At 41.0% G+C, this 25,287-nt stretch overlaps 2 protein-coding genes across 2 annotated transcripts; both read right to left on the minus strand.

The window, feature by feature from the left end:
• Nucleotides 1–10,218: 10,218 nt before the first annotated feature.
• On the minus strand, nt 10,219–13,856 carry LOC113546711 (high choriolytic enzyme 1). Its single transcript, XM_026946701.3, has 8 exons — nt 13,712–13,856; nt 13,520–13,550; nt 13,358–13,423; nt 12,421–12,573; nt 12,212–12,329; nt 11,909–12,087; nt 10,732–10,813; nt 10,219–10,643 (listed from the first exon to the last, which is right to left on the minus strand). The coding sequence occupies exons 1-8, from the start codon at nt 13,778–13,780 to the stop codon at nt 10,517–10,519; spliced, it is 825 nt and encodes a 274-aa protein (XP_026802502.1). The 5' UTR covers nt 13,781–13,856; the 3' UTR covers nt 10,219–10,516.
• On the minus strand, nt 13,728–24,978 carry LOC117596033 (uncharacterized). The gene is made up of 2 exons (XM_053229482.1): nt 21,368–24,978; nt 13,728–21,278 (listed from the first exon to the last, which is right to left on the minus strand). The coding sequence occupies exon 1, from the start codon at nt 24,786–24,788 to the stop codon at nt 23,754–23,756; it is 1,035 nt and encodes a 344-aa protein (XP_053085457.1). The 5' UTR covers nt 24,789–24,978; the 3' UTR covers nt 13,728–21,278; nt 21,368–23,753.
• Between the last annotated feature and the right edge of the window lie 309 nt (nt 24,979–25,287).

Genomic DNA, 25,287 nt, shown 5'->3' on the forward strand with positions numbered 1-25,287 from the left:
TCTATTGCTCCATGGTCCAGTTCTGATGTGCCTATTGTAGGTGCTTTCAGCAGTGGACAGAGGTCAGCATGGGCACTCTGACTGGTCTGCGGCAACGCAACCCCATATGCAGCAAGCTGCAATGCACTGTGTGTTCCCAAACCTTTCTATCATAGCCAGCATTAACTTTTTCAGCAATTTGAGCTACAGTAGCTTTTCTGTGGGATCGGACCAGACGGGCTAGCCTTTGCTCCCCATGCTCATCAGTGAGCCTTGGGCACCCATAACTCTGTTGCCGGTTCATCAGTTGTCCTTCCGTGAACCACTTTTGGTAAGTACTAACCAATGCATACCCCGAACACCCCACAAGACCTGCTGTTTTGGAGATGCTCTGACCCACTTGCCTAGCCATCACAATTTGGCCCTTGTCAAAGTCACTCAGATCCTTACGCTTGCCCATTTTTCCTGCTTCCAACACAATTACTTTGAGGAATGACTGTTCACTTGCTGCCTAATATATCCCACCCCTTGACAGGTGCTATTATAATGAGATAGTCAATGTTATTCATTGTGTATTAAGTCAAGATGGTCTAAGTAACATTCAATAATTTATTTATTACAGCAATAACAAAACACATGATTTATAACCAATCTCTAAAACACAAATCTCTAAAATCCTATCAACACAGTACACTAAATAAAATCCCTGCATATGATATAATAGGCCTAAGTAATATTCTATATTTCCGAGTCAACCTTATGTCTTTGCTTCTTAAGATGCTTCATAAAAATACCATTTAATGCACATAAAGTCCGTGAATGCATTATTGAACCATAGTTGTGGGGTGCTTCATGCATCCATTATATCCATTTACTTTTCCTCTCTCCGCATAATCTATTTTTAGATGTCCCAATTTACCTGAACTATGCTGTCCCAAATTCCAAACCATGTCTGTAATTGGGACATCTTGAAAATTATTAAATTATAATCACTTTGTACATGATTTGAAGCATCTTTATGTAATCATGTAATTTTTCCATAAATGCTGCTAAGTTTAACTGTCCCAATTTACCTGATGTCATAATATACCTGAATTCCCCCTATATTTTACAGCTGTTTTATTTTGAACGTACCTTCATTAACAAATGAGCATTTCAAAATTCTAGGACTATGTCAGGCAGCAGATACGGCAACAGTTGTGGAAAATGCTTTTATATAAAAAGGCGAGCACAAAAACAGGTCCAAAACACTAGACATAATCAAGGTCGAGAGACAGGTGTGAGGTCAGGCGATGAACAAACAGGGTATCAGATACATGTAGACTGATGCCGATTCTGATGTAGGCATGGCACGCTATACTTCATTTTAAAAATAGCATGAGAGGGTCTTTCTAGAAAAAGATTTAAAATATCTATTTAATAATATTATTATTATAAAAAACATTAGTAGTGAATGGCTTCTTATGTTTTGCTAAAACCCAGGCTATGCAAGTGAAAGTTTGATACATTGCTATGCAACATATGCTTGTGCCAGAACAGTAATATTCCACAGATAGAAGGTGCTGCAATGTTGTATTTTTTTTCTGTGACAGTGGGTGAGTATGACTCATTGCTGTAGTTTTCTGCACCTCTTTTGCCTTTTCTTTTTCCCTTTGTATTTAGGTTCCACCTAAGCTACTCTAATGTAAAATACTTACAAACTCCTAAAATCCAAAATCGATTTTTACAGCAGTAAAAGTCTGTGAATCTGTAACAATTATATTAATAATCATACACCAAGGCCTCATCAATCATTTGCTACACAAAGTATATTATATACAGTATAAAATATATTAGAACATTCTGTATAATATAGCCAGTAAAGTTTATTCCATTGCTGTTGTATGTACCAAGAAGCTAGCTAGGACCATGGCTATGGGAATCTCCCATTCAGCCACTAGAGCATTAGTGTGGTCGGATACTGATGTTGGGCAATGAGGTCTGCCGTGCAGTCGGTGTTCCAGTTCATCCCAAAGGTGTTCAGTGGGGTTGGGGTCAGGGTTCTGTGCAGGCAACTTGAGTGCTTCCAAACCAACCCTGGCAAATCATGTCTTTATGGATCTCGCTTTGTGCTCAGGGGTATTGTCATGCTGGAACAGGTTTGGGATTGGTGCTTTAGTTCCAGTGAAGGGAAATCATAATGCTATATGCATACAAAGACATTCTAGAAAATCATGTGCCTCCAACTTTGTGGCAAACGTTTGCGGAAGGCCCACATATGGGTATGATGGTCAGGTGTCCACAATCTTTTGGCCATGTAGTGTATATTTTATATAAAGCTCAAAAAGTGTTATCAATTTTATATTTTATGTAATAAGCAAAACTAAGCTTTTACACATTATTACACATTATTAATGGTACAGATTCTTAATACAGATTTTTTATACACAGAGATCCCTATTTGTTGATATGAGTTCAGATTTTCCCCCAAACAAAAGAATGCCCTCATTTCTTTGTTGGTTCCATAACTATAAAGTATTGCCAATTACTCAAACCACTTTTTCCTCAAACATCTTTGAAATGATAGCAAGCATTTCTGACCCTGCTTTTGATTCAGTTTCCAAAGCAGTCAAATGCTTGTGTGATAAAAAAAAAAAAAAAAAAAAAAGCTTCAAGAATTGCTTGTGTGATAAAGAAATGCTTGTGTGATTAAAAAAAAGCTTCAAGCTTCAATGAATCAAGCACCTCAGAGCTTCAGTGTCAAGGGTGTATGTGTTGTAGACAATGATCTCATTGTCAAAAGTTATTGATCAGGAGATGCGTTCAAAAGAATTTCCAAAACATTAAATGTACAATGGAATACTGTGAAGGCCATCATCAAAGAGTGGAGAAAGTGGGGCACCACAGTGACATTACCCAGAACACGATGTTCCTCCAAATTTGACAAAAAAAAAAAAAGAAAAAAAAAAGAGAACTTAAAACATTACTATTTGTTTTTCACTTGATTTTTGATGGTTGCCTTATCACATTAAAGATGAAAAAGGTTCTGATATGATTCATCTTGGTTTAATATTTTACATCACAAAAACCTGAAATTTTAACAGGGCTTTGTATAATTTTTATATCCACTGTAGGTGCATTACTGTAAATACATCACCACCTCAACACATTTCACTTTGTTAAACAACATTTTTAAATGATTCTTATTAGCATTAGATTATGTGAAGCGTCCACTGTAGAAGTCCCTGTGAATGAGCTGTTACTATAGAAATAATAACGTATTGGAACGAGAGCATTAATATAAACCTTTCATGTCACAGCCAGATCTAATGTCCGAGCCATGCTGTTATACAAAAATAATGCACACCTTCTAACCAATCAGAATTGAGAGAATTCAACCATGGAAAATATTTATTTTATTTTTGCTCCATCACCAAAAATACTTCCCAAAGAAGCCGCAACTAGTTAGTTGCAAGCTGCCATGTAACACACAAACTGACTGACAGCCCGTAGTAATTGTAGTAACACAAATTTCAATGTAATTATTGCTAAAATAAGAATTTTATATAGCAAACACAGACAAGTGGAGTTATACAAACAGTGTTGTAATAAATATCAGCATTCTCGGAACAACACTTGTTCAATCAAAGTAGTCGACCGTAAATAACTGTTGTATAATACAAAATTTAAACAGGGATCAGCCAAGCAGATTTTAGAACCCAAATTCTGTCACATCCTGCGTCCTTTTACCTTTCAGTGATTTCACTTTTCCTCCAGGCAAATTTTATTTCCGTTTAGGGTATGGTAGGGTCTTCCAGCAGGACAATGATTCTAAGCATACCTCCAAACCTGTAACAAAATGGCTTAAAGACAACAAAGTAAAATACTGGAGTGGTCATCACACAGCTCTGACCTGAATCCCATAGAGAATTTGTGGACTGAACTAAAAAAGAGGCCTACAAACCTGACTGAGTTACATTGGTTCTATTAGGAGAAATGAGCAAAAGTTCCAACAAAGTATTGTGAGAAGCCTGTGGAAGGCTACCCCAAGCATTTGCACTTCAGTCCGAACCAAGAATATGTGAGAATATGTGATGAACTGTACCTTTGCTTTCATTTTTGCTGCACCAAGTCAGTCCATCAAACAAAAATCCAAGCAGTGTATTCTCCCAAGTGACTAGGCAATCTCTGTTGTCAGTAAATGCATGTAGAATGGTTTTTGTTTTGCTCCAGAACAGCATCTGCACAGAAACCAATAGATATAAAAGTACTAGAAAAAAGATTTGTTGTAAACTATGGTTCTGTAGTATATCCAAGAAATAGACTGCAATTAACTTTAGGACTAATTTATAAGTATCATTGTAAAGTATCAGTGTATTCTTGACCTTCTTAAAATGTGGATAATCTCACATGGATAATAATCTAAAGACTGTCACTTCCCAAGAATTGTTTATGCCTAAAACTCACCTTTTGCTTCAGTGGATAACCTCACCTGGATAATACAGACTTGTACCTCCTACAAACTGCTGCTGTAATCTTAAGCACTGTCCTACGCTCACCCCAGGTCTCTGCTGCACAGTATATGCCTACCAAACATCCTTTCAACAGATTTAGTACTGCCTTTGCTCTTCACAACTGTAATGCTGTAATGATTTATCCCACTATCTGGTATCACCAGAAGAGGATGGCTTCCCTTTTGAGTCTGGATTCTCTCAAGTTTTTTTCCTCACATCATCTAAGACATTTTTCTTGATGCGTAGATCATCAGGGATCTAAATCTGCATACATTTCTGTATGTGTCCAAGTGTGTGTGTCCAAGGTTTTGCCCTGAGTTTTTCTGGCTATGACACACGCTGAGCCAATTTAACAAATGTGGCTAGAAAATGGTCAGTTTGGTGTTTTAAATGCTTGCTTGCTAACTAAGTGTGCATGCAGTCGCTTACACTGTAGAGATGGCAGATGATAAAGTTAAATTGTTTGAATAACAATAAAAAATTAGAAAATTAGCTAACCGTACAAAACTCACAATCATTTCAGCATAATTTACATGAATGGTGCAACTATTTCTGCACTGATGTATTAATCTGACCTTTAATTTAATTCAATTCAATTTTATTTGTATAGCACATTTAACAATGGACAGTGTCACAAAGCAGCGTTACAGAAATAAATGGATTCAAAAAAATATATTGTAAATATGTGAATTTATCCCTAATGAGCAAGCCAGAGGCAACGGTGGCAAGGAAAAACTCCCTGAGACAATATGAGGAAGAAACCTTGAGAGGAACCAGGCTCAAAAGGGAACCCATCCTCATCTGGGTGCAATGGATAGTGCAATTATAAGTAAATCACTTCTATTATTGTGTACTATATGGACAAATAGTGCAAATGTGCAACCAGTAAATTCATCACAGTTTTCACAAGAAGTCCGGTTGGTTAAAATCTATCCACTGTCCACTGATGGAGTCCTGAGTGCAAAGGTGCTCGTAGCAACCGCAGCCCCAAAGCCACCACAGTAATCGCAGTCCCAAGCCATTACAGTATAGCTCTCCATATGTGATCCCCAAGCCATCTCTACAGCCCCCAGGTGGCACCATCCCCAGCAATCCAAATGGTTCTTCAGGTCATCCATATGGGGCCACCCCCAGCAGCAGCGAGTGAACTCAACCAATGAGAACTCCAACCAGAAGTAGGGCATCAGAATGGGTCAGGCAGGTCTGGGGAGCAAAAGGGGTCAGGATCACTGGCATCTCGGAGGTAGCATGTGTAGCTCAACAGAGAGTGAGAGAGAGAGAGAGATGGAGAGAGAGGGAGAGATTGTTAAGTAAGCGTTTGTCCTCTAATGGTTAAGCATACAAACATTCCAGTTCGCCACAACACTCTATGCCTGTGAAACCCTCCAGACCTGCCCCTGTACCTAAGAAAAATCTATTCACAAAAGGCTTGACTAAACAAATATGTTTTCAGCCAAGACTTAAACACTGAGACTGTGTCTGAGCCCCAAACACTGGAAGGCTGTTCCATAACTATGGGGCTTTGTAAGAGAAAGCTCTACCCCCAGCTGTAGCCCTCACTATTCGAGGTACCAACAAATAGCCTGCACCTTTTGATCTAAGTAGGCGTGGCGGATCATAAAAGACCAAAAGTTCACTCAGGTACTGTGCCATTTAGTGCTTTATAGGTTAATAGTAGTATTTTATAATCAATACAAAATTTGATTGGGAGCCAATGCAGTGTTGATAAGATAGGGGTGATGTGGTCATATCTTCTGGTTCTAGTAAGGACTCTCGCTGCTGCATTCTGGACTAACTGGAGCTTATTTATGCATCTACTGGAACATCCAGACAGTAGAGCATTGCAATAATCCAACCTAGAGGTAACAAAAGCATGAACTAATTTTTCTGCATCATGTAGTGACAATATATTTCTAATTTTAGCAATATTTCTGAGATGGAAGAAAGCGATCCTACTGATATTATCTACATGAGCTTCAAAAGAAAGATTAGAGTCGATAATCAGGTCTTTACTGCTGCACATGATGACACAGAAAGGCTATCCAGAGTTATTATGTAATCAGAAAGCTTACTTCTAGCTGCATGTGGTCCTAGTACAAGTACTTCTGTCTTTTCAGAATTAAGTAAGAGAAAGTTAATAAGTCACCATTTACATCTACAAACTGATAACGATCAGTCAAATAAGACCTGAGCCAGGAAAGGGCCGTTCCCTTAATGCCTACTACATTTTCTAGTCTATCGAGGAGAATAGCATGATCAATGGTATCAAAAACTGCAGTAAGGTCAAGCAGCACAAGCAAGGAGACACAACCCTGATCAGAGGCCAGTAGTAAGTCAAGTAACTTTAACCAGTGCTGTCTCTGTGCTATGATAAATCCTGACTGATACATTTCATGAATGTTATTCCTATGTAAGTATGAGCATAGCTGCTGTGCTACAACCTTTTCTAGGATCTTGGAGATAAAAGGGAGGTTTGATATTGGTCTATAGTTAGACAGCTGACAGGGGTCAAGGTCAGGCTAGTGTAAAAGATTTAGGTTACCTAGCCAAAGCTAAGGGAAGAATTGATTATCTTTAAAAGAGGTTTGATTGTTTCAGGAATTATCTATTTGAAGAAACAAGTAGGTAAAGGATCTAGTATACAGGTTGATGATTTTGATGATGAAATTAGGGAAATTAGTTCGGTATCTTGAAGGGGAGTAAAACATTGTAATTGTTGACCTGATATTATTATATTAATTGATTGTAGATATTGACAACGATATGCCTACCTTCTCCAGAGTATTCTGAGTTGTATAGGGCTATACTCTCTGCTGACATTCAGCCAAATGCTACAAAACTGATAGGACGCCACTTCACAGTGCAGGTGGATAATGACCATAAACATAGACATTTTGAAGGCAAAGAAATGGAATATTCTTCAATGGCCAAGTCAGTGGCCTGATCTCAACCCAATAGAGCATGCTTTTCACTTACTGAAGACAAGACTGAAGTCAGAAAAACCCACAAACAAGCAGCAACTGAAGGTGGCTGCAATGAAGGCCTGGCAAAGCATCTCAAGGGAGGAAATTAAGAATTTGAGTTTTGAGAACACTGGCTCCAGACTTCAGGCAGTCATTGACTGCAAAGGATTTTCATCCAAGTATTAAAATTATGGTTATATTTACAATTGCGTCACTTTGTCCAAATACCTTTGAGCCCCTGAAAATGGAGGTACTTTGTTTAAAATGGCTGTAATTCCTAAATGGTAAATGCCATATTTTTGTGGAACCTCTTAAAATAAAGCTGAAAGTCTACACTTCAATCACATCTTGATTGTTTTATTTCAAATCCATATATATATATATATATATATATATATATATATATATATATATATATATATATATATACACACACACATACTGATCAGCCATAACATTAAAATCACTGACAGGTGAAGTGAATAGCACTGATTATCTCATTACAATGGCACCTTTCAAGGGGCAGCATTTGAACAGTCAGTTCTCGAAGTTGATGTGTTGGAAGCAGGAAAAACAGGCAAGCGTAAGGATCTGAGTGACTTTGACAAGGGCCAAATTGTGATGGCTAGACGACTGGGTCAGAGCATCTCCGAAATGGCAGGTCTTGTGGGGTGTTCCTGGTATGCAGTGGTTAGTATCTACCAAAATGGTCCAAGGAAGGACACCCAGTGAACCGGCAACAGTGTCATGGGCGCCCAAGGCTCACTGATGCGCATTGGGAGCAAAGGCTAGCCTGTCTGGTCCGATCTCACAGAAGAGCTACTGTAGCACAAATTGCTGAAAAAGTTAATGATGGGTATGATAGAAAGGTGTCAGAACACACAGTGCATCGCAGCTTGCTGCGTATGGCGCTGCGTAGCCACAGACTGGTCAGAGTGCCCATGCTGACCCCTGTCCACTGCTGAAAGTGCTTACAATGAGCATGTGAGCATCAGAACTGGACCTGGTCTGTTGAAGGTGGCCTGGTCTGTTGAATCACATTTTGTTTACATGTGGACGGCTGGGTGTTTGTGCATCACTTACCTGGGGAGGCGATGGTACCAGGATCTATTATGGGAAGAAGGCAAGCCAGCAGAGGCAGTGTAATGCTCTGGGTAATGTTTTACTGGGAAACCTTGGGTCCTGGCATTCATCGGGATGTTACTTTTACACATCCCACCTACCTAAACATTGTTGCAGACCAAGTACACCCCTTCATGGCAACACTATTCCCTAACGGCAGTGGTCAATTCAGCCGGATAATGCACAAAGAGTTCAAGGTGTTGCCTCCAAATTCCCCAGACCTCAATCCGATCAAGTATCTGTGGGATGTGCTGGACAAACAAGGAGGACAAAATCCTTCGAGGCTCCACCTCACAACTTATGGGACTTAAAGGATCCCCTGCTAACATCTTGGTGCCAGATACCACAGCACACACAGAGGTCTTGTAGCGTCCATGTCTCAACATGTCAGAGCTGTTTTGATGACACAAGGCGGATCTACCCAATATTAGGCAGGTGGTTTTAATGTTGTGGCTGATGTAGATTCTAATTCAAAATTTTTACTTGAAATGTCTTTCTTTAGAATCATAATCATGAATGTTACCATAATCTTACAAGAAAAGTGAACATATACATATACAAGATGACTTGTAGTGAACATATAAAAAATGCTTTAAACTCAGTGGTAAGATGAACACTTGCTAGCCATAATTTTATGTATGGGAACAAGGCAGGTTTCCAAATGGGATTCCTCATTCACATAATACACTTGTGCTGAGGCCATGGCTTAAACCATTATTTTTTTCATATTTTGTCACGATACCTGTACAAGTATATTTTTTATATTCTCAAGTAAAACATTTCCACATTTTCTTTCTTTGTAGTTTCTAGCTTTTATCCAGTCAAGGCCTAAAGTCATCCAAAGTTTGTTTTAAAGGCCATAGTTTCAAAAATATTTTATACTGTATACTGAATGGGGTGCTTAAAAATAGAAAGAAGGATAAACCTTGGCCGTATTCACAAACTAGCTATTATAAGCTGAAATAAACTATTTAAAAAATCTTTAGATATACAGTAGATATAAATACATATTTGGACAAAATTACAAAGATACCATGGAGTTAAGTGTTTATATCAGAATGTCTAATAGACCACATGATATTGCTATTGCATTTAATGACTGCAACTGCAATGTCATTATCTCTGACAATAAACCTTGAAAACTTTGACTGATGTTTACAGTCTTTTTTTTCTCATACACTCCAATAGTGTCAACATTGATAAAAAAACATATCTAAATGCTGAATATGGAACAGTAACATCTGATTTATTCCTTTACCATATTGAAATAACTTTGACCGGAAAACTGGATCCAGTTACATATATAGTGGAAATTATAATGATATGCAATATAGCTAATGGCTAATGGCAGCCATGTTTGCTGTGGCATTTGCAGTGCTGTTTTTGAGTTTAATGCGCATAGTGCGTTGCAAACTAGCTTTAGCATTTTGCTTTCAACGTTTTCCAAAAACATTACTTTTGTGTTGCTCCTCTTTTTTCCTTTGGCTGCGTTTTAGTTGACTTTTTTCACTCTTTTTTTTTAGGTGCAGGGTCACAGTACTCAATTTTTTACTCAATTCTTTTTTACTCAAGTCAGGTGATCAATTAATTAAAAAACTAAGAGATTGCGTGATGCGGCCCATCGCCTATTCAGAGTATAACAGTATGAATCCAGACATTGATGATTAGTATGAATTACTTTTAATTGACTGTAAAACTGCAGGTGAAAAATGAAAACAAACTCCAAAAAAGCAGAACTGATAAACCATCAAAAGTAAGTAGAAACAAAGCAAAGAAAAATGTGCCCAGATGACTGCTCGTGCAACACTCTTTCTACTTTTTTAAATTTGAAAAAAAAAATTTAATAAAAAAATAAAATATCAGAATACATAAAGAGCAGAGTCTTTCAAACCTGAACATTTTCTGCAAGCGGTTTATAAAAGCATTTGAAATACACTGGTGATGTTAAGAGTGATTCATTTAACTGCAGTACAGCCTGTTGACACGTAGAATGTCATTGGGGCTCATCTCAGTGGCACGTCCAATGGGAACATTATTATCTGGTATGGGGAGGATGGTCGGCTCCCTGTTCTTGGAGAAAGCAAACCTGGACCAACACAGTGTGGAAATTACTATTGTGGCAATGAGAATTAAAGAACAAGTAGATTGATTTAAAAAAGAGTGTAATACTTTACCTCGAATAGTGCATGACAGAATTGTAGTCATATGGAGTTTTCAAATTGTTGGTGTTGACTTTATCAAAATTATGTTCTTGTCCTGTGAATATATGAATCACATACATTCTTGTTTTTTTGTCTTCTTTGACTGTCAGAACAAAGGCCTCTAACATTTCCTAAAACACAGTGTGCATCTCTCTCTCTCTCTTTCTCTCTCCTCCTTCATTCTCCCACTCTCTCTTCTTTTCCCTAGATTTTTTTTTTCTATTTATGCTTTAGGAGATGATACACAAGATGTGTATTACTAAATGATGACAAATTCCCTTATGAAGCAACCTGAAGCTGTACTATAAGGACTAATAATGTTATACCATAATTTAATTTATTCTCAATACATTCTTGATAAATAGAGGGTAATTATTTATCTAGTTATCTAGTTTATGGAGCCATAAATGGAAACTCAGAATGCAACCACCGCACCACAATATTAACAACCGCACTATAGATAACTCCACTTCAGGGATACCTAAGAATACCATAGAGATAGCCAGTTCTACAAGTTCCACAAAACTCTATACTTTTATGTTTTGAAGAGATACTCAGAAACAATGCATCAGATCTAACAGTAATTGACCTCCAGGTACAAGGTCCTGAAAGTCCTGGAAATAGCCCTTTCTTATGATGAATTCATGACTAAGTCTGGAAAGTTTCTTCTTTGAATGGCCCTCCAACTCATAATTCTCACTAGAGATTCTCAGAAGCACTGGTTCTCCAAGCTATGATTCCATGATATAATTTCAACATGGAGGTCCATTTAAGGCTGACATTTAAGCAGACATCTGAGTTTCAATTTGTGTATGATATGAGTTAAGCTCACTAACTAAAATAAGGATAGTCAGATAATGAATGCCAAACAACTACTTGCTTGTGAGCATTTTTTCCAAACCAGAATGGTTGAGGTTACATGAATGCTCTGAGGTGAGAAGCAGTGTGTTTTGAGTTACCAGATGCCATTAATGCACCCTAATGATTTTAGCAAATTTTATAACTGATTTTATAAAACTGATTTTAGCAAAAATCAGTTTTTTCTTTGGTTTAAGTTCAATGTTCACTGTCATAGAGTAAACCGTGTATAGAATAGACAAGAAACTTTATTAACAAGAAACAGGAAGTGACAAATTCCTGCTCTACTCACCAGGTATAACATTTTGGTAGAGGATTCTGACGTGCTTGTCACGGTCACTACGAGTCTGCTCATGATGAAAGCCGAGAGCATGGAGAAGCTCATGTTGAACGATATGATGGTAAACACAGCCATTGCGTTGTAGGGAAACAACCTGCCTTCCACCCCTGCGACCCACGAAAGAGTAGCACCTGTACAGCAAAGAATAAATTCTCAAGCCCACTTTCTTTACATGAGAGCAGGATGGGAATTAAAGCAAATGTTTGACAACATGTTTCTTAAAAATGGACCTAAATATTAGGATTGTTGACATACCCAGTGTCTGAGATTATATGAACGTAGTCTTCTTCATTGGTGCGACGTTTGAATCGGATACAGGTTGAATTTTCGAAGGACTTCAGCCCACGCTGGATAACACGTCTTTCAGACTTTGCTGTAGGACAGATTGAAGGGAAGCTTGTTAAAGATAGTTAATGGAGTTCTGACACATATTACTTTGAAACCAGGTAAAAAGTGATACTCACAATACTGCCTGGAAATGATGAAGGGCACTTTAATCTTCCCATTCCTGCCCTTGCGCCACTTGCACTGACGAGAAGTACATGGATCTGCATTCTGGAGCCCAGTGTACACTGCTATGTCACCATGTACAATGGCGAACTCACCCTTTAACTTTCCTGTGCGGTAAAACACAATTGTCTACATTGGGATCCATAGTAAATGCATTATTTTTCAGAAACTTCTCTTAAGAAAATTTCTAGTCTGTTTTACTAAACTAAAGGAAGACTGAACATTAAAAGCTAGAAAGGACTTCAGAGAGCTAGCCCTATATTTACTTCAATGAGAAGCATTACTTTCAAAATGTTTCAATTTCCAATATAGTTAAAATATGTCCAATGACCAATGAAACTAGATCTAGTGAACACGCAGAAAGATGAACTAGCAGTTATTAAATGGGAATCAGACAGTCATCAGTGGACATCATATGTTTAATAAAGTTAATCAAATATTTCGAAAAAGTGATTACTATTAAATAGTATGTCTTATAGGTCTTTCACATGTAAGTAAACACTTACATGTGAAAGACCTATAAGACGCATAGTATCTGACATTTGTTGTAAGGTATGTCAGAGAATTGTTTCTACCAATAAAATATTGATGCTTAATCCATAAGTGAAAGCTATCACTGTCATACAGCACTGCAAAAATGTACTGTACTGTGCTCTTAGTGTTTAATAAGAATGAGCAAGATATGATACAATTATATATATAAAACCTCTTTATAATGTATTCATACTAACACAACCAATTATGCTGTTACAACTGTACCATTCTTTGCCAGGTTACCACTTGTACATATGGTCACAAAAGTACCTACAATATATATTACTTCAATCATCAGCCTTATTTTTATACAGGGCCAAGAAGCCAAGTGGTCAAGTGCATTTTTTTCAATCTTACCAGCATTCTTGTTGGCTCTTTCAATTATGGCAGATACAGAGAAATAATCCCGGTCAATGCTGTTATCTGAAATTAATTTGATTAAATTAGTAAAAAAAAAATGTAACATTTCAAAACTGTACTGATAAATAAATTAAGAATCTGAAACAGATAGCATCTTACCAGTCTCGTCAGAGGTCTCATTAACCAGTGCCTGGTTGATAAATATTTAAAATGTCTGTGAGCTGACATTTTTACTTAGTACATATGCAGATACTAAATAAAAAGCAATATGGCACTTCAAATAGGTCTTTTTAGATTTACTCAAATTTAGTCATAATGTATTTTATGTTGTTAAAATTTCTGTTAGCTCACCTTTATAGAACGACTCTGAACTAGACTAATGCTGAGCAGCAGCAGGATGATGTCTTGCATCAGGTACATGATGAGAGTCACACACAGCGTAGCAGCACTGAGAGTGGAGAATGCTCAGGTAGAAGTACAGCTTAAATACACTCATAGGAGTTGATCACTTCCCTCTCACAGAACACAGCGTCTATTTCTCAAGAGTTCTCAAGAGTTTTTTGGCAAACCAAAAAAGGGAACTAGAAAATCTTACGCAAAAATGTCTAGGTTTTTTTCTTTTTGCAACACAGTTTTGAAGCTTCTTTGAAAATTTCCAACTGTGGAACATGGGCTGATATAAATTCTTATTCTAATGGAAAAATCCTAAAAATTCTAACCCTAGACAAAACCCAACTGTATTCCAATGATAGCACTGGCAAACCCGAACCCTATGCAAACCCAAACCCATAAAGAAATGGCTAGTGAATTTGGTGTGAAGGAACATTGGTCAATTTGGTGACCTCCACTTCTTATAACAGCTTTAGGATGAAGTGGAGCCATCTCTGAGTCAGGCCTTACTGCTCTACATCAGTGATGCAAAAATATAATATTGTGGCAGAATTGAGGTGACTCCCCATTGCCATGTTCCAAAATCTAGTGGAAAGTCTTCCAAGAAGAGTGGAGCAGCAAAGCATGGACCAAGGCCATGAGCCTTTTCTTGTTGTGGGCCAGATAGACAAAAAATATGCAGTCATGGGCCATAGACAATAATAACAGAAATAAGGAAATATACATATATATTTCTATTATATAAAAATGGTAGCAGGCCGTAATTTGGACACCCCTGCCATAAGCAGATATACTCAGTAACTTTGCTTTTTTACTGTGCAGTTTGTATATATTGATCATAATATCTCTAATGATCATTAGTACAATTTATTAATTTGTAGTACCTTACTGCATTGTTTAATATGCCTACTTGATATGACTGTGGTGAAAACTGTGAATCGTAACTGAGCTAAAACATTATTTAAAGAGAATTTAATTGAAAACATGAAACTAAATGATAAAATGATGACATTTCACTTCTTTAAATGATGAAATTGCCTTCCGATTACTTTCTTTGTTTAAAAAAGGTGATGATTTTTCCATGTTTTATGTAATATGAGCAAATGGTGTGTTAATGTTAATGTTTGTTCAGTTATAATATTATATTATATTAAATTATATTATTATTGTTGTTGTTGTTGTTTTGTTGTTGTTGTTGTTGTTTAGTAATTAGAATTGTTGGTGTTTGGTAAGTAATTAGAATGTACCTTTTAAATTCATTTGTCAGCCCTGTTTTGTACCATAACAGCTCCCAGTTCTATGAAACACTTAAGAATGTTGTTTGCATATATTTTAACTATATCTATATGAGTTTAAACAATAATACAAAACTCATTAGTAATGCCAGAAGTGTTACTGTGTTGTTCTTCAGTAGTTAATGAAGATGTAGAACAGAACGAAGCAGAAGCCTTTATTTGTCACATATACATTACAGCACAGTGAAATTCTTTTCTTCACATATCCCAGCTTGTTAGGAAGCAGGGGTCAGAGCACAGGGTCAGCCATGATACAGCTCCCCTTGAACAGAGAGGGTTCAGGGCCTTGCTAAAGGGCCCAACAGTGGCAGCTTGGCAGTACTGGGGCTTGAAACCCTGACCTTCTGAACAGAAACCCAGAGCTTAAACTGTTGAGCCACCAGTGCCCTACATTTTTTTGTAAAGTAAAACACATGGAAACTCATTAGTAATTAGTGAAATGTTACTGTGTTGTAGTTAATGATTATGTGAAACAGTATTACACATAGTTATCCATCCATTTGTTATTCATTGTTACAATGCAGTCTTTTGCTTTTGTAAGTTATTGTTGTATAATTCTGTCTCTAGTCTTTGACTGGCTAAATAAAAACAACACTCTGACCCTGTGCTCCTCTGAAGAAACCTATAATTACTCATACAAATATTTACATTTTAGACACTGAGGTGTTAGAATAGGTTGAGGTACATTACACAGTAGAACTCCAGGAGGAAGGTAAGAATTAGTTATTGGGGATTAATGTCAGTGTGATCAGTTATTATTCAGTAATTATTATAAAAGAGCCATAGTTCTACAGGAGAAATGTAAGACTCAGTAATTCTGCTTAAGACTCAGTTAATTACTGCATAATTAATAGTGAACTACTAACATACTTACTGAGTAATTCACTAGTAGTTCTTAGTATTTTATATGAATAAGGTAGGTGTTCCTGAAGAACTGTTCATTTGTTCCTACTTAGTTCCTGAATAGTTACCTATGAGTTGATGAACTGCACTGTGAAGTGTTACCCATCATATATAGGGAGATGCAAATAATTTGTATGTGAAAATTATTTTCAAGAGACTGGGTTATGTAGATGGAAGTCTTTTTTAATGCATGTATAAAACTGTTTTAGTTGATGTCCATTTTAGGGATGTTTTAATAAAAGGCCTGCTTCAGATATCACCATCATTTCAGTAGAAATGATGTAAAGGTTTAGCATTCCTTGTTACTAAATTTGGATCACAGATTGTTCAGAGTTTTGGATCATTAAATCACAGATAAATTGCTCAGCAAACCACATGCTGTACTCTATCCACCATGCTTTTTGGTACGCATTATGTAGTTGTCTCCAAATATGCAGTGCTCTTTCTGTTTTGTTTTGTAGTGAACTTTGCAATATTTTTGGAGATAAGAGGTGGTTATTACAATATTAAATACAATTATATGCTGCAATTACAATTATATTCTCCACTTGCTAGGTTAATCCATATACACTGAAAGACGTACAAAATACAAAGATGTACAAAATACGCCTATAAGTCTTTATCTGTCCAGCTGGAGATGTCATTCTTTTCTTTAGGTCATGGAAAATCCACACCTGTTTTTCTTGGGAGAAACCAATATAGTAGAAGATAATAGATTTGTCAATGACCTTGACAGTTTAAACTAGCAAAATGATATGTCTCCATCTACCTTCATAGAGAAAAGAAGATAATTCCAAAACTCCTTGGTCTGGATATAATTATTGTCTGTAAAAAATAAATAAATAAATAAGATTTTTAAAAAAATCTACAAACCTCTTAAATTTAGTGACTGCTCAACTCCCATCAGTTGTACAGTTTTGAAACTCTTTCTTTGAACAATTTGTGTTACCCAAATTTGCTGCAATTTCTGGTCACATTTTGTAATGCTGCAGTAATGTGTGTTTATTTTCCTGTGTGGTCGCTGGTTATTGTTCAGTCCTAACGGTTTTAAAGCTTCTGTACAGGCATCTTAACTGGCTGCAGGTCTATCTTTGTTGCCACATGAGGGGCTTTGGTAAACAAGCATTGGAAGTGTTCATTTTTTTTCTCTTGCATTCTTTTTTTCATATGATCCACAGCATACAACACCCCAATACTGTTGTTGAAGCTGCAGGTTGGTGTTTCGGCACTCCACCTCCCACATTAATGTTTTCAGACCAAACACAGTGTTCCCCTTGACAAATTTTTCGTGAAAACCATAAAGGCTTCAGTTGATGTGTCTACTATGCTGCAGAATGACATCCAAAGGTGAAACTCTGCTGTGATTTTACAGTGTCCTTTAAATTTGCTTTGTATTTGACAGACTGGTTGAAAAAGCATCCTAATTCATAGACTACACTCTTGTAATTACTGAAGCGGCTACACATACAGCTTGTGTAATCAGATTAATACAGTGTGTAGTACAGTGACTCTAAAAGTCCAGTGGTTGCTCCTTTTTTTAGGGCTGGCTTGTTTGTAGCTCTATCAAAGATTTGCCCTCTGAGTTGAGATAGAGGTTTAGCTGCATCATGACTTCACATGCCATATGTGCTAAAGCTTTTCCTAATGCAAATAACATCTCATAAAATCCAGGAGATCAAAATCTATAGCACATATCATAGACCCATTATATATACAGGGTCGCATCAATGAGAACGGCAGAACTGGCACTGAATGTATTTCAGAGACTATTTGTCCAACTTTGGTATTGCTCTTTAACATCAAAATCTCATTTTGAATTTTTGGACTTGTACACAGTAGACTAAGTAAAATTAAGTACATACACCAATCAGCCATAACATTAAAACCACCTGCCTAATATTGTGTAGGTGTCCCTTGTGCTGCCAAAACAGCTCCAACCCCTCGAAACATTGAATCCAGAAGACCTCTGAAGGTGTTCTGTGGTATCTGGCAGCAGCAGTTCCTTTAAGTCCTGTAAGTTGCGAGGTGGGGTCTCCATGGATTGGGCTTGTTTGTCCAGTACATCCAACAGATTCTCAATTAGATTGCGATCTGTGGAATTTGGAGGCCAAGTCAAAACCATTCCTGAACAATTTTTGCAATGTAACAGGGCGCATTATCCTGCTGAAAGAGGCCACTGCCATTAGGGAATACCATTGCCATGAAGGGGTATACTTGGTCTGCAACAATGTTTACGTAGGTGGTATGTGTCTAGGTAACATCTACATGAATGCCAGGATCCAGGGTTTCCCAGCAGAACACTGGCCATAGCATCACACTGTCTCTGATGGCTTGTCTTCCCATAGTGCATCCTGGTGCCATCACTTCCCCCATGTAAGCGACGCACATGCACCTGGCCATCCACACGATGTAAAAGACGTGTTTCATCAGACCAGGCCACCATCTTCCATTGCTCTATGGTCCAGTTGTGATGCTCACGTGCCCATTGTAGGTGCTTTCGGCAGTGGACAGGGCTCAGCATGGACACTCTGACCGGTCTGCGGCTACGCAGCCCCATACGCAGCAAGCTGCAATGCATTGTGTGTTTTGACATGTTTCTGTCATAGCCAGCATTAACCTTTTCAGCAATTTGTGCTATAGTATCTCTTCTGTGGGATCGTACCAGATGGGCTATAGCCTGTGCTCCCCACATGCATCAGTGAACCTTGGTCATCCATGACCCTGTCGCTGGTTCATCAGTTGTCCTTCCTTGGACCACTTTGGGTAGGTACTAACCACTGCATACCAGGAACACCCCACATGACCTGCCTTTTTGGAGATGCTCTGACCCAGTCGTCTAGCCATCACAATTTGGCCCTTGTCACTCAGATCCTTACGCTTGCCCTTTTTCCTGCTTCCAACAAATCAACTACGAGAACTGACTGTTAACTTGCTGGTTAATATATCCCACCCCTTTTCAGTCAAGTGCTTGTGTGATAAAACAAACTTTCTGACATTGTATGTCACAGAATGAATCAAGCACCTCAGAGCTTCAGTGTCAAGGTTAACATCACTAGCTCCAGTATGTGTTGTAGACAATGACTGTATATACAGTAGGAGTTATTTGATGATAATTAACAGGGCATGTTTGATAAGATTATTGACAGTTTTGGTTTAGGCTGATGAACAGCTAGAAATGACAGTCTAGCCTCATGTGCACACAACATGCACCTAAAGCTCTTACTGAGACTTTAGCCCAGCTAAGCTATATAGCAAAGCTATGTCATGTTCTGCTGTAAACTGTTCTAACAGGCACTCAGCTGGGAGTTCTTTGCAGTTTTTCAGTATGTGGCTCATTTTAATGCCTAACCTAGCCTGTTAACTAGCTAAATAGCTGCTAGATAGCATTAGCAAACTGGGAAGATTAAATATTAGTTTGCTAACTTGATGTCATAATATTAAAGTTTGTGTATTACTCCTTTTTAATTGCACTTCACCAAAAGAACGAAAGGAGCATAAAAGAGCACCATTCAGATGGGTAACTTACTGCAGGTGTCAGAGCTAGATAAAAATCATGGAGGGCAGCAATTTTTTCCTCCAAAAATATGTCGTGTTGAGTAAATGTTGACTGCTGTATATTTTCAGTTGGAATATTACATTAGCTACTTATGCTATAATATTATGATTTAACGTGATTTACACATTAATTAATAATGCTGTACTTACTACTTAGAGCTAGTGTTATTCGAGGCACCATCTTAAGTTGTTGCACTTGTCTTATGCCTATACTTGTCTTATACATAATTGTCTTATGCCTAATATGGGTGGGCAAGGGGCAGACACATTGTTTGGCAGGCCGTATCTACTGTGCAGACTCTGACTTCAATTTTCACCTACTGCACAAACTCAACCAAGATAATACTTATAATACTTACTTACAAAAAATACTTATCAGGGAGCCTGCCAAGAGATATGGCAAATACTGGCACTCCCTGCATGTGACAACAATCAATAGATACAATCACCCCAAACTATGTGGCAAAATTATAGTCTGATGAGACCCAGATAGAACACTTTGGGCATAATTCTAAAAGATATGCTTAGTGCAAAAACAAGACAGTTTATCACCCAAAGAACATTATACTCATGCTGAAGCATGGCAGTGGCTGTATCATGCTAGAGGGAATCATGGACAGCTCCAAATACCAATCTATTTTGGCACAAAATCCACCTCTGTTAGACAGCTGAAGATGCAGAAAAATTTCACCTTCCCACATGATGACAACCCAAAGCACAATTCCAAGTCAACAAAGGAATGGCTTCATAATAAGATGATCATTTTGGAATGGCCCAGTCACAGCCCAGATCAAATGGCCAAGTCAGAGTCCAAACCTGTGGAATGACTTGAAGAGGGCTGTGCACAGGAGATCCCCTCACAACTTGATAGATCTGGAATATTTTTCTTGGAAGAATGGAATAAAATTGCCAAATCAAGATGTGCTAAGTTGATAGACTCTTAACCAAAAGACATGAGTCCTATGTTACAAAAAAGGTGCTTTAAAAAGTATGTTATACTTTGTTAAAGTATAAAGGTGTGCACACTTTTTTCCCTTAAAATTTTTTTTTTTCACTTGAGTTTTGCTGGTTGCTATATCACATTAAAGGTGAAAAATGTTCTGATACAATTCATCTTGGTTTCATTTTTTACATCACAAAACCCTGAAATTTTAACAGGGGTGTGTAGACTTTTTATATCCACTGTAGGTGCTGTGGCAACATGGGATCATGGTTGGGCTGAACACAGACACCCAGAGACGAGAGTGTGGATAAAAGTGCTCTTTATTGAAGAAAACAGTGCTGGCAGAGTGTGGGGGTGTAGGTGAGTGTGGCTTGGGAAGTGTGACGAGGTAGGTGTCATCCCAGGGTTAAGCGAGGTGAGCAGGCCAACAGCGGCACTTCCTTGAGACGGGGAGGGCACGAAGGACACTCTCAGGCAGGTCAGAGGTCGGCGTTCACAGGCGGTGGTCAATCGTCTCCGCTTATGTCTCTGTCTGGAGGGGAATAGAGAGCACACATTAGTTAAGTTACTAATCGTGCCTACCTTTTTTTGAGAGCGGCTGCTGGCTCCTTTTATATCCCTCCGTCGTCTCCGGGAGGGTGAATTGGTGCATCAGCGATGACTGGCTGCCAGCCGTTCTGGATTAGGTCGCTCCGCCTCGCGGCCACACGCACTCCGGCTTTCCAAAACAAAGGGGGTGCTGAACCGGCGCTGTCCGTTCAGTGCCTGTTTTAGCTCCTCAAAGGCTTGCTCTGCTTCCCGACTCCAGTGTACCTGGTCCAGCTGGCCTTTCCTGGTGAGATCAGAGAGGGGAGAGGCAATCGAGGAGAAGTTGGGCACAAAGCGGCGGTAATATCCAGCCAATCCCAAGAAGGCACGTACCTGCTTTTTTGGTGGTTGGCCTTGGGTATCCTCACACTGCATTCACCTTTTTCTCCTGAGGCATCAGGAGCCCCTGGCCAATGCAATACCCCAGGTACTGTGCCTCGGTGAGTCCCAGATGGCATTTCCTGGGGTTGGCAGTCAGCACAGACTTCCAGAGCTCTCCCAGGACCCCCCTGAGGTGGTGCAGATGGTCGGACCAGGTGGAGGAGTGGATGACTACGTCATCGATGTATGCGGCGATGTACTGGCGATACGACATCCATTAGTCGCTGGGGCTCCATGCAAGCCGAAGGGGAGGACCCGGTACTACCAGCAGCTGTTGGCATTGGAGAACACTGTCTTGGGCTTCGCCTCTGGGCTCAAGACCACCTGCCAGTATTCCTTAGTTAGGTTGAGGATGGAAATAAACTGGGCCATCCCCAGCCGCTCCACCAGGTCATTGACCCTAGGAAGGGGGTAGCCGTCGACCTCCGACACCTGGTTCAGCTTCTGGAAGTCATTACACAGCCAGATGCTCCTGTTGGCTTGGGCACCACGACGATGGGGCTGGACCATGGGCTGGTGGTCTCCTCAATGATTCCATCTTGGAGCATCTGGCTGACCTCCTCCTCGATTGCCCTACAGCGAGCCTCTGGGACGCGATAGGGCTGCTGTCAGACTGGTGGGATCTATATGTCGTGTTATCAGACAACTCTTGGCTCTGGGCTGGCGTGAGCTCCTCTCCTTGGTGGACCAAGGTACGCTCTGATGAATCTGTGGGAAGGCTCGCGAACGCAGACAATACGGGGGGGGGGATCAGTCCACTTGTTGAGTAGATTTATATGGTATATGTGTGTGTCTGCGTGCTTACCTGGCTGCTGCAGGCAGTAGTTCACTGGGCTCACCCTCTCGAGGACTGTGAACAGGCCCTGCCATCGAGCCAGGAACTTACACGAGGCATCAGGAAGAAGGAGGAGGGCCTTGTCGCCAGGTTGGTACTCTCAGGGCTGTGCGGGACGGGGTAGCCTCCATGTGCTCCCTCACTATGGGCATCACCTTGTTGATCCTTTCTTGCATTTCCTGGACGTAATCGACCAGGGAGCGGTAGGGGGAGGGCTGCTCTTCACATGCCTCACAGGCCACATCCAGCCGTCCTCATGGTCGCCGTCCAAAGAGCAGCTCAAAGGGGTTGAGCCCAGTGGAAGCCTGAGGGGTCTCTTGGATGGTGAAGAGGACGTAGGGGAGGAGAAGGTCCCAGTTCCTCCCCTCCTCATCTACCTCCCTCCGGAGCATTCTCTTCAGCGTCTAGTTAAATTGCTCCACCAGCCCGTCAGTCTGGGGGTGGTAGACAGACGTCCTCAGATGCTTCACGTGCAACAACTGACATAGAACCGCTATTAGTTTGGACATGAAGGGCGTACCTTGGTTGGTGAGGATGTCCTTTGTGAATCCGACTCAGCTGAACAGGAGCAGGAGCTCACAGGCGATGTTCCGGGAGGTGGCCTTCTTAAGGGGGGCTGCCTCGGGGTACCAGGTTACGTAGTACACAGTAATCAGGATGTATTCGTGGCCCTGGCCGACCTTGGGAGTGGCCATATGAGATCCATGCCTACTAGTTCAAAGGGAATGCTGATAATGGCCGAAGTTTCCCTCTCGACCAAGGAAAACACAGATGACACAGGGTTAGTGGAGATGGGGGCCTTACCTGCTGACATCATCCTGTCAGCTCCTTTGCCCTGCGCTGACTGCGCAGATTGGCCGGCCGTTGACTTTGACGGGGATGGTGGGCAGGTTGGGAGGGATGGTGGTATGGGGGGGCACAGTCTGCAAAGTGCATGTCTGGACGTCGCACCAGCGGAGGCTGGGGAAACTCTCGTCACTCACCCTGCCTATCTCCAGTGTAGCCACAGCTCTCTCGAGAGCTTCCAGCATCTCCCGAGGGTTGTGGGCTCCCTGCATGTTCACGGCCTTCTACTCCTCGGGCGGCAGAGCCCTCAGGAACCTGTCCATGGCCACTTGTTCGACGACCTCTGTGGCGGAGAGCCGCTCCGGCTGCAGCCATCTCTTGGCGGTTTGAAGCAGCATGTCCATTTGGCAGCAAGGGGAGGCTTCGGAGTCATACCTCCAGCAGTGGCTGCCGGGCTGGTGGGGGAGAGGCCACAAAGAGGCCACGGCCGTGGCGCTGGCTCTTTTTTGGAGCTCCAAGAGCTCTTGTGTGGCCACTCGGTGCTCGGGGGTACAAGAACGCTTCGGCCAGACCGGGCGCAAAGTCTAAGTAAGAAGGGGCCACAGAGAGGGCCTGAAGATCCCCCACTCTCCCAAGAGAGGAAATCGCCAAGAGAAAGGCAGTTTTCAACGTCAAAAAACAGTCCGAAATCTCCTCTATGGGCTCGAAGGGGGGTTTTCAGAGAGCCTCTAAAACCACGGCCAGGTCCCACGAGGGGACCCGAGATCGAGCTGGAGGTCTGATCCTCAGCGCACCGCGGAGGAAACGTGTCACCCAGGGGTGCCTGCCCACTGACTGGCCATCGAGAGGGGCGTGGCAGGCCGCAATAGCCGCCACGTACACCTTCAGGGTGGAGTGGGTCAGTCCCGCGGAGAGGCGGGCCTGCAAGAACTCCAGCACTGTACCAACTGGGCAGTGAACAGGGTCAAGCCGGCGGTCTCCGCACCAGGAAGTGAAAAGTTTCCACTTCAGGGCGTACAGTTTCCTCGTAGAGGGAGCTCTGGACTGGAGGATGGTCTCAACAACCTCGACTGAGAGACCGGAAGCTCCGAGTTGTGCCCCCTCAGAGGCCACACCCACAGCTTCCACAACTCTGGGCGGGGGTGAAGGATGTGGCCCCCCGCCTGTGAGAGGAGGTCCCTCCTGACGGGAATCTCCCATGGAGAGCCGTCGGGAAGGGAAATCAGATCCGAGAACCATACTCGGCCCGGCCAGAACGGGGCTACTAGCAGCAAGCGGACCCCGTCCCGGTGCACTCTCTCCAGAACTCCCAGGAGCAGAGCGACCGGGGGAAAGGCGTACAGACACTGCCTCGGCCACGTCTGTACCATAGCATCCAGTCCTAGGGGAGCTGGATGAGTCAGAGAGAACCAGAGGGGACAGTGCGACGTCTCCTGAGTCGCAAACAGATCCACCTGAGCTCGGCCGAACATACGCCATATCTGTTCCACCACCTCGGGGTGGAGCCTCCATTCCCCGGGCATCGGCCCCTGCCTCGACAGGGCGTCTGCTCCCATATTGAGATGGCCAGGGATATAAACTGCTCTCAGGGAGAGGAGTTTCCCCTGGGACCACACAAGGATCTGGAGCGCCAGCCTGTAGGATGATGTGGTTGATATAAGAGACCACTGCCGTGTTGTCGGTGCGCACCAACACGTGGCGACCTCTTAGGTCCGGGAGAAAGTGTTTCAGTGCTAGAAACACAGCCAGCATCTCCAGGCAGTTGATGTGCCAAGTGAGATGGCGGCTCCCAGCACTGGGCCCTGAGACAAGAACCCAGGTTCCCTCCACATGTCTAAGGCACGTAGGCACCGCTGCATGACCTTGATCATGCGGAGCGGGTTTCCCCTCAGGGAGAACCCCCTGGTCTTGAGCCACCACTGTAGGGGTCTCATGTACAGCAGGCCAATATATATATATATATATATATATATATATATATATATATATATATATATATATATATATATATTTGTTAAAGCAACTGTTTGACAATATGTTTCTTAAAAATGGTCCTAAATATTAGGATTGTTGACATACCCAGTGTCTGAGATTATATGAATGTAGTCTTCTTCATTGGTGCGATGTACGAATTGGACACAGGTTGAATTTTCGAAGGACTTCAGCCCACGCTTGATAACACGTCTTTCAAAGAATGCTGTCAGACAGATTGAAGAGAAGTTTGTTAAAGGTAGCTAATGGCGCTCTGACA

Source organism: Pangasianodon hypophthalmus, chromosome 25, assembly GCF_027358585.1.
Source record: "Pangasianodon hypophthalmus isolate fPanHyp1 chromosome 25, fPanHyp1.pri, whole genome shotgun sequence".
In the NCBI taxonomy this organism is placed as follows: domain Eukaryota; kingdom Metazoa; phylum Chordata; class Actinopteri; order Siluriformes; family Pangasiidae; genus Pangasianodon; species Pangasianodon hypophthalmus.

Coding starts and splice junctions, on each gene's coding strand:
- LOC113546711 (XM_026946701.3), bottom strand. CDS start 13,780: ATGTACCTGATGCAAGACATCATCCTGCTGCTGCTCAGCATTAGTCTA. Junction 13,551..13,711: donor TTCAGAGTCGTTCTATAAAG/GTGAGCTAACAG, acceptor TTTATCAACCAG/GCACTGGTTAATGAGACCTC. Junction 12,088..12,211: donor CATATAATCTCAGACACTGG/GTATGTCAACAA, acceptor TTTGCTGTACAG/GTGCTACTCTTTCGTGGGTC.
- LOC117596033 (XM_053229482.1), bottom strand. CDS start 24,788: ATGCTGGCTGTGTTTCTAGCACTGAAACACTTTCTCCCGGACCTAAGA.